The 16,837-nt window shown below is 45.0% G+C and overlaps 1 protein-coding gene across 3 annotated transcripts in view; it reads right to left on the reverse strand.

The window, feature by feature from the left end:
* Nucleotides 1-650: 650 nt before the first annotated feature.
* LOC147451862 (uncharacterized) overlaps nt 651-16,837 on the reverse strand; it is a 44,441-nt gene continuing 28,254 nt past the window's right edge. For all 3 annotated transcript variants that reach the window (XM_086517734.1, XM_086517732.1, XM_086517733.1), the window contains 4 exons: nt 4,115-4,354; nt 3,893-4,017; nt 2,692-3,245; nt 651-2,618 (listed from right to left, as the gene is read on the reverse strand). In XM_086517734.1, coding sequence (XP_086373860.1) covers nt 951-2,618; nt 2,692-3,245; nt 3,893-4,017; nt 4,115-4,354 — 2,587 coding nt within the window. In that variant the 3' untranslated portion in view covers nt 651-950. The remainder of the gene's footprint in view (nt 2,619-2,691; nt 3,246-3,892; nt 4,018-4,114; nt 4,355-16,837) is intronic.

Genomic DNA, 16,837 nt, shown 5'->3' on the forward strand with positions numbered 1-16,837 from the left:
AAATTGATGCCTTGAAGATGTGTACGTGTATCAATTATCACCCCTAAAATAGTGATGGCAAACCCCCACTGACATGTGAAATCATTACCACCAAATAGCCTGTCAAAATGCTTTTAAGGGGGGTGTGGTTATATATATGAACACGTACCAAAGGTACACAAAGCTAAGAGGTCGACTACATCACTAACACGGAGATAAACCCTCTTGCAGGCTTTAAAGATGTTGCACGGTAGGCCTATTGAAACACTTCAGAAGCTGCTTATCACCATAAAAGAACTGCATAGGGAAGACAATTGCGGATCACTTGTCCAACGGAAACATTTTCAACCCCTCCCCTCTCTGCTGCACACCGCCCTTTGATTGGATTGAGAAGGCTACCTCAGGCAACATGCCTCAAATTTGAACAATTCAACAGTACAGAAAAACTGCTCGACGACATAAAAGAACCACTACTCCATAAGAATAAAAAGAAACCAACAGTATTTCCGCAATGCCACCACCTCGTCGTGCTTACAAACATTATAGGACATATTCCTTCGCCAGCATTTATGCACAGAAAAAGAAGCATTTAAAGTATGAAATTCTTGGGGGGGGGGGGGGGGGGGGGGGGGGGGGGGAATTGATGATGATGATGCAAATTTGAACATCTGTTGAGTCAAAAATCCGTAAGTAAATTGCTGTAATTTAGAACCATATACCTTTCTGCAGATGGCAGGTAGCTTTGGGTAAATCAAAAATACTCGGTTCTTCCAAATATTACAGAAAGTGCAAAGATAGTGTTGTTCAGATTGCACTAGCGATAAGTACTCCATGTGGTAATCACTTTCCTATGGAGATCTTTGGCAAAAAAAACATATGCCAAGTAAAAAGCAATTGACACTCCAGAGGGGGAAGAAAGATCTATAAGACTTGGCCAAGGTCTTGTATTAATAACTGTACAAAATATTACATCAGCCAAAAAGACGAAGTGAAGTATTGACTACTGGCCTCTTTGAATGTTCTGGAATCGCCAGAGACAGTGACAAATCTGCTTGCTCGGATACCATCGGAACGTCCAGTGAGGAACTGAAAGGGCCCAACCTGAGACTTCCCTGGGAAGGCTCAAGCAATTGCATGAATAATGGCAACTCTTCTTGTTGAGGTGGACTCCGCTCTTTTGCAGCAAGTGCAAGGCTAAGATCAGGGGTGCTTGGCCCCTCATCTGGGACCTGAGGAAAGAATTGAAGACATGAAGAGGAGCCCTCTTTTGACATGCTGACTAGAAACAATGAAGGCCCAGAGGAATCATTTATCAAACTATGAGACAATGACTCCGTTCTATCATCCCTGAGCGCAATGTGCTCTGTGCTCCTATGATTGATGCCTTTGCCTGCACTTACGGAGCATTCACCTGGCTCTCTACTTCCCCTGCCGGGTCCTCCATCGGAACAGAAATACTCATCGCAATTACTGGTGAGATCATCTTGATTTGCATTTAGTGGCTTGGCCACCTCCATAGAAATTACCACTTCTTCGTCAACTCCCTCCTCTTCATACCCCTCGATCTCTGCTGGACTAAGATTTAAATCTGCAATTGGCAATTTCCGCTCTGCACCAGCAGTGTTTTCCCTGCATAAAGAGTTGCTGTTGCTTCCTCGTTGTGAGTAGTTACCCTGCTCATCTCCATTGTAGTCCTTCACAGCTGAATTTTTCACAACTGACTCTTCTTTGATTTCTGGTGACTTGCCTTTCTGGACAAAACTGTCTTTGCTCAGATCGTGGCTCTCTGCTCTCGGCTGTAGGCGGCCCAAGCCATGATCTGAGTCAGGAGACCGGGAATAAGATCGGGAATGATGAGAAGAGCGACGATATCTATGATGATATCGATCAACACGAGCACGTGATGGTGACCTGCCACGATTAGCAGGTGGAGATCTAGAGGGTGTGCGTGAGCGAGTGTGTTTATTCCAATGTCTAGCAGTCCTGCCATAATCTCCATCAAGATCCCAATGCCGATGTCTGCTACTGCGCTCTCGTGCCAGTGCTCTCTCTCTTTCTGACTCCCTCTCCCTGCCTCGTTCCCTCCCTTTGTCTCGGTCACCTGTCTTGTCCCTGTCCCGGTCCCAGTCCCGACCCCGCCTCTCTCTTTCCTCCCTGTCTCTCCATCTTTCTCTGTCCCTTTCTTTGTCTCTGCCTCTGTCCCTGTCTCTTTCTCTATCCCTATCCCTGTCCCTATCCTTATCCCTATCTCTATCCTTGCCCCTCTCTCTTTCTTTCTCTCGTTCATATTCCGAATGTCGTCTTGAACGCTCACGCTCTCTATCCCTTTCCTTTTGCTTCTCTCTCTCCCTTTGCTTATCTCTTTCTCTATCCCTTAATACACCTCTTCCAGATTCCATCCTGTCACTTTTATCATGAGCTCTCTCTCGCACTCCCTTGTCCTTATCTGAGCTCAGCTTTCGAGACGTCCACATATCCTCCTGTCTGTCTCTGGGACTCGAACAGACCAAAGGTACTGGTGAAGTTGACATCAAAGGAGTGGAATGTTTTGCCTTCTCAGAGCCACCTTGCTCAATCTTTGGCAGCACAGAGCTCAATTTTGCAGCACTTGAGACCACAAGTTTCGTACTAACATCCACCTGAAATCATACAACACAATGTCACTTTAGACAGAGCTTCATAACATTTTCAGTCTTGATGCAAAGAACTTACCTTCTCCTCAAGTTTGAGGTCAGAGGGGGGGTTTTGTGATGATTCATTAAATGCTTTCATGATTAACGCCCCGTCCATTGAAAGAGAAGCAAAGCTTGAAGGATGACCCTTCCCAATCAAGTTTTGTGGTGTTGGCAAGACTGTTGCTGCTGGCGTTTGAGCCTTGAGCTCAGACCTTTCCTTTCCAACTGCTTCAACCTCCACCGGGTGCGGAATTTCTGGTTGATTAGGCGTTGTTTGTTCAGAAACAACCAACTCAGAATCAGGGCCTATTAAGGGCCCAACACAACTGATGCGCTCTGTTATGGTTGGGGTAGGTGTTTCAACTTTGTTTCCAGAAACCAGTAACACATCAACACCCTTGTTCCGTAAACTATCAATTTGCATGTCCTCAATTTTTCCCCAAGAAAGAACTACAGATTGCACCGGTAGCTTCAAGCTGCCTTCAGTTTCTACTTGCTTTGGCTCGCCCATCACAACAGGAGCAACTGGTTGCTTGATTGGAAGCTTTCTAGCCCGAAAAACCGCCCATAGAAACATAAAATTGTTCCAACCTTTTAAAGAGCATCAAAATACTGTCAGATCTTCTGATAAACGATATCTCTGCAGCCAACCTTACATTAAAATTCCAAATTGGTTTCCTTAACCTGAACACGGCACAGTCCAAAAAAATTTATACCCAGTGCAACACACCAACCCCATGGTCCACCACATGCACACAACAAACGCTGAACTTGAGAGCAACACAGCATTATGAATATCTAGTTCCATCATGGTTTGCTTCTGACCAATCCAGCGACACTAAGTATTGGTGCAACAGGCTTGACAGAGATTTTCACGACCACCACTGAAATAGAATCAGGAGTGCGTAAACAGAACCAGCTTGAACACCAAGAGAAGCATCTTCACATTGATTATTAATAATGATTCCAATTCTAATATATGGCTTTCTCCAGGAACTGTAACCACTGGATAACCATCATTTGTGAATATCAACGCTGGCAAATTGATTTGTTTCTAGCCTTCAAAATGCTTTAAGGAAGCGAAATTCCTCTCAGCTCGAGGGCAAGCACATCTGGTTCCCTCAGGCAAGCAATTTTCAGCCATCTAATTGGATATCCCAGCCCAGGTGTGAACAAGTAAGTCTATCAGAGCATGCAATGCACAAAACACCACATCATATATTCCAATGTATACTTACATCGGGAACCGCAAGGCAATAAATTGGATGGAAAAATCAGAAGCTCTGCATCTTCAATAAATCCCTTCAATGTCAAGTCGAATTTAATCAAGCGATCAACTAAGGGTTTGTAATACTGCACATAGCTGAAAATACGAGGAAAAGAGTCACAACAGCATTTTGCGATTCCAAAATCTATCAATATAACAAGTCACAACTAGACCATCCAAACCGATGAAGTACCTCTCTTTACCACTTGCAAAAAAATAGAGAGCAATGTTGTCGTTGATAGGACCATTTTTCTGAAACTGAACAGGCCAAGAATTGTGCTCACTACCACGTGGTAGTTCCTCTAATAAAAGCAAAGGCTGCAGCTTTTTTGCTACTTCACGAACTTTTGGCAGGGCAAGATTGGATGGATTTGCTTGTAGTCCATGGAAATTAATTTGTGTCTTTTCTTTTCCAGCTACTTCAAAAGTACCTCTGCAACCAAAGACAAAACCAAATGTTCTGATGAGAAAGTCAGAGACAGTACAGGGCCTCAATAACCTTCACTGTTAACCTCTCACTTAGCGGTAATGTAACTATACAAACAAGAGTCAAAACCACAGCTAGCTTAAGACAGTAAGACAAGTACAACAGAGACAAGCAGAAACTAAATTGCAGCCTAATAAATTTCCACACACTTTGGATGTACCTAACCTTCACAACCGAGAAGAAAACAAACAAGAGTATTCTAAATTTGTCACGTAAAAGGCCCGTTGAGAGTGCACACTGCACAGATGTTTGGAAATTTTTCTGACTAAAAAAAACAAGTATAAAAATCGCACACATATCTGAAGAACATTAGGATATGGCAACAAAGCAGAGGCCTTCAAATCCATGTACCTCAAATATACGTCATCTATGCAACCAAAGAGGAAACCAACAGAACTAGGGTGTCACTTAAAATCCCTTTGACAGGATGTGTGCACCTAAAAGCCTTAATAAACATAACTGAAATGAGTCAGAACAGTGAAGAAAAATTATGTACTCCAACTGGAAGCTTGATCATGCAGTGGAGGACCATAGATAGGGATTCCCTAAGATAGGGTGTAGACACTCAAGTCAGAGATTTCGTCTCTCTACATTTTGATTCTTTCCATCCAGCACGTGGAGCAAGAGTTGTGCCAATAACCGGTGCAGCAGATGTTGACATGACACAAAGATCAGATAAGATGCCTGGGTTACTCCAACCTTTGCCTATGCCTCATCAACCCTAGGAGAGTATTGCCATGAACTTGATTATGGATCTCCCAAAGACTCATGCTCGAAATGATGCGATTTGGAACTTAGTGGACAGATTTAGCAAGCAAGCTCACTTTATTCCAGTCAGGAAACAATCAAAGCAAATCATATGGCTAGGGTTTTTCTAGCACAACTTTTCATTCATGGGATGCCCAAGTCTACTGTGAGTGATCGAGATCCTAGCATGAAAGAAAATTTTGGCTGGGCAAAAGGACGTGGAACCTTTTTGACACCCTCGACGACCTCAAATGGCGCTTTCCCTGTAGATGTGTGAACCGCGTTGTTGTAAGCAAACTCCACAAAGACCAGAACTTCTCCCTCTGAATCTTACGATCAGAGATATAGGACTTTAACAAGTCCAAAACCATTGAATTGGCTATCTTCGATTGCCCATGTAAGGTGCAGCGGAAGTGAATGTTGAACTTTGCTCAAGATGAGTGCTCCGAACTGTGCTCAAGGGTTCCTTTTACTTACGGAAGAGAGAACCTTCCGTTCCATCAGTGAGAGAGTGCAATGATCACAAACAAAGTGAAAGACATTGTGAATGAAGGTGCTGAGACTGAGAGATAGAGAGAAAAGAGAATACGACACCAGAATGTTGTCAAACCCTCCTCCAAGGGCCCCACTCTCTATGGCAAGAGAGGTCTATGCTATTGATTGCACAATCCTCGTACAATGGTCTAAATGCAATGGACTTGCCGACGATGATGACGACGACAAGACAGGCTGAAAACTGAAAACGCTAGGAACTGAATTCTGCAAATCTGCCATCTGCTGAATTCTGACTCTATGTCGGTGACGACGGCGATGCGACGACGATGCGCTGAAAACGCAGATGCTGAAATTTGTGAATAGAGGGCTGAATCTGCAAACGTTGGCTGATCTGACCGTGCAGCGAGGATCTGCTGCGGGAAGGTGAGTTCTGCGAGGTTTGGGGGCTGCGGTGCGGATGACTGCTGAAAACTGAAAATGCTGATGCAAATAATCTACTTGTCGCCGGGAATCTGCAAACGCTGATGGTAATCTGCAAATGCAAAAACGCTAGGCTGATCTGTTGTCTGCAAAAATGTCAGCCTGATCTGGGAATCTGCAAACGCTAGGTGATCTGCTGCAAACTGCAAAACGCTGATCTGCTGCAGAAAACGCTAGCTGGTCCTTGTGGCTGAAAAACGCTAAGTCCTCCTGCCGGTCTTGCTGAGAAGGTGCACTACCAAAACTTGGTTCCCTACCGCCTCTTCTGCCAGAAAGTGTTAGCGCTAGCTTTCTTATATATTAACTTGCCAAAGTTGCCTACCCAGTTTCCCAACAAAGTCACTTATTAATAATAAGTGAAAAATGGCTAAAATAGGGAAAATGGGTCTTGTGCACTGTAAAATGCTCATGATGGATTCTGATGGTAATGCTCATGATCATGATGTATGCAACCAGAGGATATGCAACTACTGTAAGGCCTGGATGCACAGCCTGCGCACAGGCTCACAAACGTGCCAGAACACTTCCTAATCTGACTTGAACCCTAATCATGAAGTAGCTTGTTCACATGCATATAGGGTTAGATGTGCATGTGACAGCCCATCTATTTGTGGATGAAATGAAGATGAGAGTTTAAGCCCGGGTGCCTATATTCTCCCGCATCGCTCTCCAAAGCAAGCTCCTAAATCACGGATCTCTATCTGACACTTTATATTCAAGCATGCCATGTAATCAGAGAATCTGAGAGACGAATAGATTCGCCAAATGATCAGCTTTCGCTGTCTTCTGTACCAGAATGAAGCGAGCCTACTTGTTGAATCTGTGAACAGCTGTCCAAAAGCCATCGTGCCCACTTTGAGTCTTAGCAAGATCGAAGATAAAATCCATTGGCATATTCTCCCAAGGTTGGTGTGGAATGGGTAAAGGCTAGAGTATCTCGGTGCTTGTGTCTGTCAAACTTGACCTTTTGACACACCAAACAAGAGCATAGTAGCATACAAACTCATCCACATCCTTTTTGAGCTGAGACCATTAGAAATACTTTTCCACTCCTTCGAAGGTAGTCTCACATGCCTCTATACCCTGAAAAGCAAATTATAGCACTCTACCAACACCTTTAACCTCAAGTCCTTAGCAACACATAACATGGTCATTCTCATTAAGTAACCTTGCTTGAGAGTATAACTTGTAACTATCTCCGCACTTTGGATATCAAGCATAACTTCAAATGTTAGGTGGTGTATCGCCGAAATGGCCATTACACGTGGCTTCCGAGACAACATGTCTGCCACCAAATTCTTCTCTTCCGTTACGTAAACAATCTACAAATGAGCGACAAAATGTTTATCCATCTCATTTGCTTATCAAAAAGCTGATTCTGGGACAAGAAATATTTCAAACTGTTATGATATGTACACATTGTGAAATCTACTCTAAGCAGGAAATGTCTCCACCAAGTCATAGCGATATCACTGCTATCAACTCCTCCTCGTAGATCTGTGCAACCCTCTCTAGTCTAGAGAACATTCTACTCTCATAAGCTATGACATGGCCCTCTTACATCAAGACTGCTCCCACACTGCTACCACAAGCATCACAATGAACCTCGAAAAGTTTTTGCAAATCTCGTAAAATCAAAACAAGACCAGTCGTCAACTTTTCCTTGAGTGTCTTCAATGATGCAATTTATAAGGGTCCCCAAGCAAACGGATCCCCATTCTGAGTCGGGGTGCGCAATGGAAAAGCAATCTCCGCAAACTTTTTAATGAACCGCCAGTAGTAAGAGCATAAGCCCAAAAAGCTCCGAACTTCATGTACATTCTTTAATTCAGGCCAATTCCAGATGGTTTCTAGCTTGTCCGAGTCCATCTATACACCCTCTGTTGAGAAGATGTGTCCTAAAAAGTGCTCTCTCTTGTAGGAAAAACTCGCTCTTTATTTCCTATTGACTACCAATTTGTGCCATTGTAGTGCCTCAAAAACCTTTAAAAGATGGTGTCTATGATCTGCTTCACTTTTGGAGAACACGATGATGTCGTCGAAGAAGGGGCCCACAAATGACCTATACTCTCTAAAAGTCATGTCCATCATCCTGTTGAACATTGCAAAAGCATTTGCGAGACCAAAAAGGCATCACCAAACACTCGTACAATCCAAAGGACATCCTAAACGCGGTCGTGTCACAAAATGATGACGCAGCATGCTATAAGTTGTTCCAACTTCTGGGCACCTGCTGACAAGGCCCCATAAGACACGACATAAAAGAGGCAAGCGGACAGACTGTACGGATGCCGCAATTTATGATAGCTGCTGACGTGGCATTCTGCACAAAGCCTCCGCGTTTTGCGTTGACAGAGATGACATGGCAGGGCGTACGGACTAATGTGTTTTGCCTTGGGAGCTTTTGGAACCAGAAGCTTTTGAGTTTTGAAGCTTTTCATGTAACTGCTTTTAAAAGCCCTCGGGGACTTTAAATATGACCCCAAGGCCACTCTCTAGCTAAGATTAATGACAAGCTTTCAAGCAAAGAGGACCCGCGGGCATTGTAACTTTGCTCACGCATTAATATAAAATAAATACCGAAAGGGACGCCAATCGTTGGGGCCAATCTCTCTTACGCCAGGCCGTGTCGACTCAAATTGAATTGTGATTAAAGTGTGAAGTATTTTTAAGTGTTTTCTCTCGTGTGTCATGCCAGATTCCCGACTTGGGGTGTCCAAGTCTGCTACAGTGGTATCAGAGCTCAGCCGATTTCTCTTCTTGTCACGTGACACATACAACCCTATGTGTCCGTGGACAAGCTACAACATGACCAAGGTTCAGTTCAATCAAGTCAGTCTAGAATAGAAAGTGATCTGGCACTTTTGTGAGTCTGTTCGCAGACCGGGCATGTCCAGACACTTAAATTAGATGCATATCCTCTGGTTGCACACAGCATGATCATCAGATTTCCATCAGAACCCATCAAGAGCGTTTTTACAGTGCATAGACCTATTTTTCCTATTTCTGACATTTTTCACTTATTATTTAAAGTGACTTTTGTTGAAAAGTAGGTAAGGCAATTTTGCTAAGTTTGTATATAAGCAAACCTAGCGCTAGCACTTTCTGGCAAAAGAGGCAGCAGGAGCTTCGGTTAAACAGGCACCTTCTCAGCAAGAACCCCCCCCCCCCCCCCAAAAGCAGTTGACCTAGGGTTTTCCACAAGGAGATCTAAATTCAGCCTTGGCGTTTTTGCATGCAATTCAACCCTTGGCGTTTTTCCATTGCAGATCTGTAGATCCACAGCAAGGCCTCAGCACATCCACAGCAAGACACAACAGACTCCCTAGCATTAGCAGATTCCCACAGCAGAGACTAGATCAGCCTAGCGTTTTTGCATCAACCTGACACCCTCAGCGTTTTTGCAGATCTTCGCAACGGAATCGGCCCTAGACTCAGCGTTTTCAGTTTTCAGTTTTCAGTCGTCAGTTTCTGTAGCAGAACCCCCAAACCTCGCAGATCTCACCTCCCGCAGCAAATCCTCGCCGCACGGTCAGATCCCACGAAGTTTGTAGATTCAGCCCGGAAAATGCAGATTTCAGCATCTGCGTTTTCAGCACGTCGTCGTCGTACCATCGTCATCGACCTCGTCACCGACATAGAGTCAGAATTAAGCAGATAAAGATTTGCAGTTTTCAGCCTTTAGCGTTTTCAGATTTCAGCCCATCTCGTCGCCGTCCTCATCGTCGTGGACATCGTCGGCAAGTCCAAGCATTGTAGAGATTTGTGCAATCAATAGAAGACCGCTCTCGCCACAAAGAGTGGGGCCTACGGAGGAGGGTTTGACAACATTCTGGTGTCGTATTCTTCTCTCTCTATCTCTCAGTCTCAGCACCTTCTTTCACAGTGTTCACCACTTTGTCTGTGTCCATTGCACTCTCTCACTAAAGGAACGGAAGGCTCTCCCTTCTGTAAGTAAAAGGAACCCTTGAGCACAATTCGGAGCACTCATCTTGAGCAAAGTTCAACATTCACATCCGCTGCACCTTACATTGGTATCGGAGCGTTGGCAGTGTTCTGTATCACTCAAGGAAAGATCAAAGAGAACCACATAAAATTTTTTTGCTTGTTAAGGTCGCACGTAACCCAAGACCACTTGGGCGTGTCGATTCCTAATCGTGTTTTTGAAGAGAGACAGGAAACCCAAGAAAGAAGGGTTTGTCCAACCTCCCCTTGTGCCTCTTTTCCCTCATTAAGAGCGGACCGTGCACTTAGCGGCCGGCCAATCGACATGAGGTGGGAAAAAGCAACCTTAAGTGTGAGCGCAAGGCTGCCAAGGGGTGCGCGCGCGGAAAAGAGCAGAACTCGGGTGAAGAGAAGATCCTTCTCTAACACAGATTGCAAGCTAAAGAAGAACCTCAAGACCCTCAAGAACCCAAGAACCGCAAGAACCCAAGTTCCTCGTGAACTTAAGAACCCAAGACTTCAGTGGATGGTCATCACCCGAAGCAGAATGAATACTTCGCATGGAGGTGGTGAGCATGGGAGTGGCGAAGAAGAATTTTCCCCACAAGGAGGTTTTTATGACCCTCCCCCTTCCCCATCTACGCCAAGGATTGCACTGACTCCTATGGAGCTTTTCGACGAGATGATGATGGACAGGAAGTTAGAACGCGAAGCACGAACAGCAGAAAGAAAGGCCGACTGAGCGTGAGCGTGAGCAAGTACGCTTGGCGGCCGAAGAAAGAATGGCAGCCATAGAGCATGAGCACAACGAAAGGAAAGCCGCCTTGTTCCGATTCTGTTCTCAAGTTCAGGCACAGATGCAAGAGATTTGGGAAAAGGAGACTCTCTCAGTCTCTTCTTCTCCAAAGCATGACACACAAGATTTGTGTGATAATGACAAGCATGATGATTTGGATGATAAGGACAAGCATGATGATCAAGATGTGATTTCTCACAAGCATGATGATTTGCATGAAGATGATGTGATTGTTCACAAGGATGATGTGTTAGTTGATACTTTCTCTAGTAAAGCTAACCTCATTGCAGATTCAATCAATCACGAAGAACCGATCTTGGCTCTCGGGTCGAGGTCCAAAGAACCCTCACAGGAAGTACTATGTGTTCAAATGATTAGTCAACACGCATTGTACAAGTGTTTCATCCGTGATCGTTTCCTGTATTTTAGTCAGCATCTTTATGTGATCCCTTTTCATAGGGGCTTGACATATTGCTCGATGAGTACGATTCACTCATGAATGAGCACGGATGTATGCATTCATGAAAAGATGACATATTTGCACCCAAGGAATTCACATTCCGTGTCTCTTCCTTGGCATGACACAGTATCCGAAAGAGCACAAGAAGGATTAAGCACCAAGCATCGACATTTCCATTGTGATTTGCCACAGTTGGTAAGGATAGATCAGACAAACAAGATTAGATCTCATTGTTTGCGTGTGTTTGATGAACGGTTTGGCACTCCATCACTTTGTTCATTTGCATCGCATGCATAGTTTGTTCGAAGGAATAGTATTTTTCCAGTCACTTTACATGGAATGGGTATGTTCACGTTTTTGTGCTGGAAGTGGTTTCAAGAATTTTCAGCCATGGAGATTCTTGAAGAAGGTAGACGCATGACTGAAGACGAAGTTGAAGCATCGAAGGAGCCACAAAAGACTTTGTGTCGCTTTCGGCGCGGCCCAACGAAGCAAGCGTTGCAGACCTTCATGAAGTTCAAGTATCGTTGCTATTGTCCTTTCCAAGATTCCAGACCCTGTTGGCGATCTCCCTCGACGCCATACAATTCGGTACCAGTACCTCACTTTGAAATGGAGATGATGTCACGTGACACATCCAACCCTATGTGTCCGTGGACAAGCTACACCATGACCAGTGTTCAGTTCAATCAAGTTAGTCTAGAATAGGGAGTGATCTGGCACTTTTGTGAGTCTATTCGCAGACCGTGCATATCCAGACCAACGTAACCGCGAAACGTTTCAAGGCCGAAACGTTTCACCCTGAAACGTGGTGTTTCACCACGAAACGTTTCAGTTCAAAATTAGAGCACAGTGAAACGAGAGACAAAAACGTGCGCTTAGCGACTTTGAAACTAAAACTACGGTAACTTGTTGTTAGTGAAACGGCTTGTGTTTCACTTGCCAAGCGAAACGTTTCAAGGCCCGAAACGTTTCACCTGTCCCGACCTGTCGAAACGCGTTTCATGGTGACGTTGATCCAGACACTTACATTAGATGCAGCATATCCTCTGGTTGCACACAGCATGATCATCAGATTTCCATCAGAACCCATCAGGAGCATTTTTACAATGCATAGACCTATTTTTCCTATTTTTGACATTTTTCACTTATTATTTTAAGTGACTTTTGTTGGAAAGTAGGTAGGGCAATTTTGCTAAGTTTGTATATAAGCAAACCTAGCGCTTGTACTTTCTGGCAGAAGAGGCAGCAGGAGCTTCGGTCAACAAGTCTTCTCAGCAAGACCCCCCCCCCCCCCCCCCCCCCAAGCAATTGACCTAGCGTTTTCTGCAAGGAGATCCAAATTCAGCCTTGGCGTTTTTGCATGCCATTCAGCCCTTGGCGTTTTTGCATTGCAGATCTGCAGATCCATAGCAAGGCACAGCTGATCCACAGCGAGACACAACAGACTCCCTAGCGTTAGCAGATTCCCACAGCAGAGAACAGATCAGCCTAGCGTTTTTGCATCAACCTGACACCCTCAACGTTTTTGCAGATCTTCCCGACAGAATCAGCCCTAGACTCAGCGTTTTCAGTTTTCAGCTGTCAGTTTCCGTAGATCTCACCTCTCGCAGCAAATCCTCGCCGCGCGGTCAGATCCCACGAACTTTGCAGATTCAGCCCGGAAAACGCAGATTTCAGCATCTGCGTTTTCAGCGCGTCGTCGTAGTACCATCGCGATCAACCTCGTCACCGACAGAGTCAAAATTCAGCAGATAAAGATTTGCACTTTTCAGCCTTTAGCGTTTTCAGATTTCAGCCCGTCTCGTCGTCATCCTCATCGTCGTCGACATCATCGGCAAGTCCAAGCATTGTAGAGATTTGTGCAATCAATAGAAGACCGCTCTCGCCATAGAGAGTGGGGCCTTCGGAGGACGGTTTGACAACATTCTCGTGTTGTATTCTTCTCTCTCTATCTCTCAGTCTCAGCACCTTCATTCACAGTGTTCACCACTTTGTCTGTGTTCATTGCACTCTCTCACTAAAGGAACGGAAGGCTCTCCCTTCCGTAAGTAAAAGGAACCCTTGAGCACAATTCGGAGCACTCATCTTGAGCAAAGTTCAACATTCACATCCGCTGCACCTTACATTGGTATCGGAGCGTTGGCAGTAACTGTATCACTCAAGGAAAGATCAAAGAGAACCACAAAAAAAAAAATTGCTTGTTGAGGTCGCACGTAACCCAAGACCACTTGGGCGTGTCAATTCCTAATCGTGTTTTTGAAGAGAGACAGGAAACCCAGGAAAGAAGGGTTTGTCCAGCCTCCCCTTGAGCCTCTTTTTCCTCATTGAGAGCAGCCCGTGCACTTAGCGGCCGGCCAATCGAAGTGAGGTGAGAAAAAGCAACCTTGGTGTGAGCGCAAGGCCGCCAAGGGGTGCGCCCGCGGAAAAGAGTAGAACTCGGGTGAAGAGAAGATCCTTCTCTAACACAGATTGCAAGCTAAAGAAGAACCTCAAGAACCTCAAGACCCTCAAGAACCCAAGAACCCAAGTTTCTCGTGAACTTAAGAACCCAAGACTTCAGTGGATGGTCATCACCCGGAATGAATACTTCGCATGGAGGTGGTGAGCATGGGAGTGGAGAAAAAGAATTTTCCCCACTAGGAGGTTTTTATGATCCTCCCCCCTCTCCATCTACGCCAAGGATTTCACTGACTCCTATGGAGCTTTTCGACAAGATGATGATGGACAGGAAGTTAGAATGCGAAGCATGAACAGCAGAAAGAAAGGCCGACTTTGAGCGTGAGCGTGAGCAAGTACGCTTAGCGACCGAAGAAAGAGTGGCAGCCATAGAGCATGAGCACAACGAAAGGAAAGCCGCCTTGTTCCGATTCTTTTCTCAAGTTCAGGCACAGATGCAAGAGATTCGAGAAAAGGAGACTCTCTCAGTCTCTTCTTCTCCAAAGCATGACACACAGGATTTGTGTGATAATGACAAGCATGATGATTTGGATGATAAAGACAAGCATGATGATTTGTATGATGATCAAGATGTGATTTCTCACAAGCATGATGATTTGCATGAAGATGATGTGAATGTTCACAAGGATGATGTGTTAGTTGATACTTTCTCTAGTGAAGCTAACCTCATTGCAGATTCGATCAATCACGAAGAACCAATTTTGGCTCGAACCCCCACAAGAAGATTCGATCAATCACGAAGAACCGATCTTGGCTCTCGGGTCGAGGTCCAAAGAACCCTCACAGGAAGTACTATGTGTTCGAATGATTAGTCAACACACATTGTACGAGTGTCTCATCCGTGATCGTTTCCTGTATTCTAGTAAACATCTTTATGTGATCCTTTTTCATAGGCATGATATATTGCTCGATGAGTACGACTCACTCATGAATGAGCACGGATGTATGCGGATGATTCATGAAAAGATGAAATGTTTGCACCCAAGGAATTCACATTCCGTGTCTCTTCCTTGGCATGACACAGTATCCGAAAGAGCACAAGAAGGATTGAGCACCAAGCATCGGCATTTCCATTGTGATTTGCCACGGTTGATAAGGATAGATCAGAAAAACAAGATTAGATCTCATTGTTTGCGTGTGTTTGATGAACGGTTTGGCACTCCATCACTTTGTTCATTTGCATCGCATGCACAGTTTGTTCGAAGGAATAGTATTTTTCCAGTCACTTTACATGGAATGGGTATGTTTATGTTTTTGTGTTGGAAGTGGTTTCAGGAATTTTCAGCCATGGAGATTCTTGAAGAAGGTAGACGCATGACTAAAGACGAAGTTGAAGCATCGAAGGAGCCACAAAAGACTGTGTCGCTTTCGACGCGGCCCAAAGAAGCAAGCGTTGCAGACCTTAATGAAGTTCAAGAATCGCATGACCCACGCATCAGAGTGGGCCGGCGAAGAGTCCTTTCCAAGATTCCAGACCATGTTGGCGATCTCCCTCGACGCCATACAATTCGGTACCAGTACCTCACTTTGAAATGGAGGGGATGTCACGTGACACATCCAACCCTATGTGTCCATGGACAAGCTACACCATGACCAGGGTTTAGTTCAATCAAGTCAATCTAGAATAGGAAGTGATCTGGCACTTTTGTGAGTCTATTCGCAGACCGTGCATGTCCAGACACTTAAACTAGATGCATATCCTCTGGTTGCACACAGCATGATCATCAGATTCCCATCAGAACCCATCAGGAGCATTTTTACAGTGCATAGACCTATTTTTTCTATTTTTGACATTTTTTACTTATTATTTTAGGTGGCTTTTGTTGGAAAGTAGATAGGGCAATTTTGCTAAGTTTGTATATAAGCAAACTTAGCGCTAGCACTTTCTGGTAGAAGAGGCAGCAGGAGCTTCTGTTCAACAGGCACCTTCTCAGCAAGACCCCCCCCCCCCCCAAAGCAATTGACCTAGCGTTTTCTGCAAGGAGATCCAAATTCAACCTTGGCGTTTTTGCATGCAATTCAGCCCTTGGCGTTTTTGCATTGCAGATCTGCAGATCCACAGCAAGACACAACAGACTCCCTAGCGTTAGCAGATTCCCACAGCAGAGACCAAATCAGCCTATCGTTTTTGCAGATCTTCGCGACGGAATCAGCCCTAGACTCAGCGTTTTCAGTTTTCAGTTTTCAGCAGTCAGTTTCCGTAGCAGAACCCCCAAACCTCGCAGATCTCACCTTCCCGCAGCAAATCCTCACCGCACAGTCAGATCCCACGAAGTTTGCAGATTCAGCCCACAAAACGCAGATTTCAGCATCTGCGTTTTCAGCGCATCGTCGTCGTACCATCGTCATCGACCTCGTCACCGACATAGAGTCAGAATTCAGCAGATAAAGATTTGCAGTTTTCAGCCTTTAGCGTTTTCAGATTTCAGCCCGTCTCGACGTCATCCTCATCGTCGTGACATCGTTGGCAAGTCCAAGCATTGTAGAGATTTGTGCAATCAATAGAAGACCGCTCTCGCCATAGAGAGTGGGGCGTTCGGAGCAGGGTTTGACAACATTCTGGTGTCGTATTTCTCTCTCTATCTCTCTCTCTCTCTCTCTCTCTCTCTCTCTCTCTCTCTCTCTCTCTCTCTCTCAGCACCTTCATTCACAGTGTTCACCACTTTGTCTGTGTCCATTGCACTCTCTCACTAAAGGAACGGAAGGAATCTCCCTTCCGTAAGTAAAAGGAACCCTTGAGCACAGTTCGGAGCACTCATCTTGAGCAAAGTTCAACATTCACTTCAACTGCACCTTACACTTCTACCGGGAAATCCAATCCCCTTTCCGGTGACACGTGGATTTAGGTGATGATTCTCGCAAGAATCAGATGCACCCTCCTGACGCTTTTGGACCGGGAGGAAGCACGGAAAATTCAAATGGAGCCGACAAATAAATAATACGGGCCACCTCGGCCTACGGAGTACCAACTAACAAAGATGCAGCGTGAGCAACGGGTTGATGATTGCGCAAAGCAGATGCTTTAGTTTTCAAAGGATTCCAAGTA

Source organism: Adiantum capillus-veneris, chromosome 8 (genome assembly GCF_014529385.1).
Source record: "Adiantum capillus-veneris isolate H3 chromosome 8, ASM1452938v2, whole genome shotgun sequence".
NCBI classification, from domain to species: Eukaryota; Viridiplantae; Streptophyta; class Polypodiopsida; order Polypodiales; family Pteridaceae; genus Adiantum; species Adiantum capillus-veneris.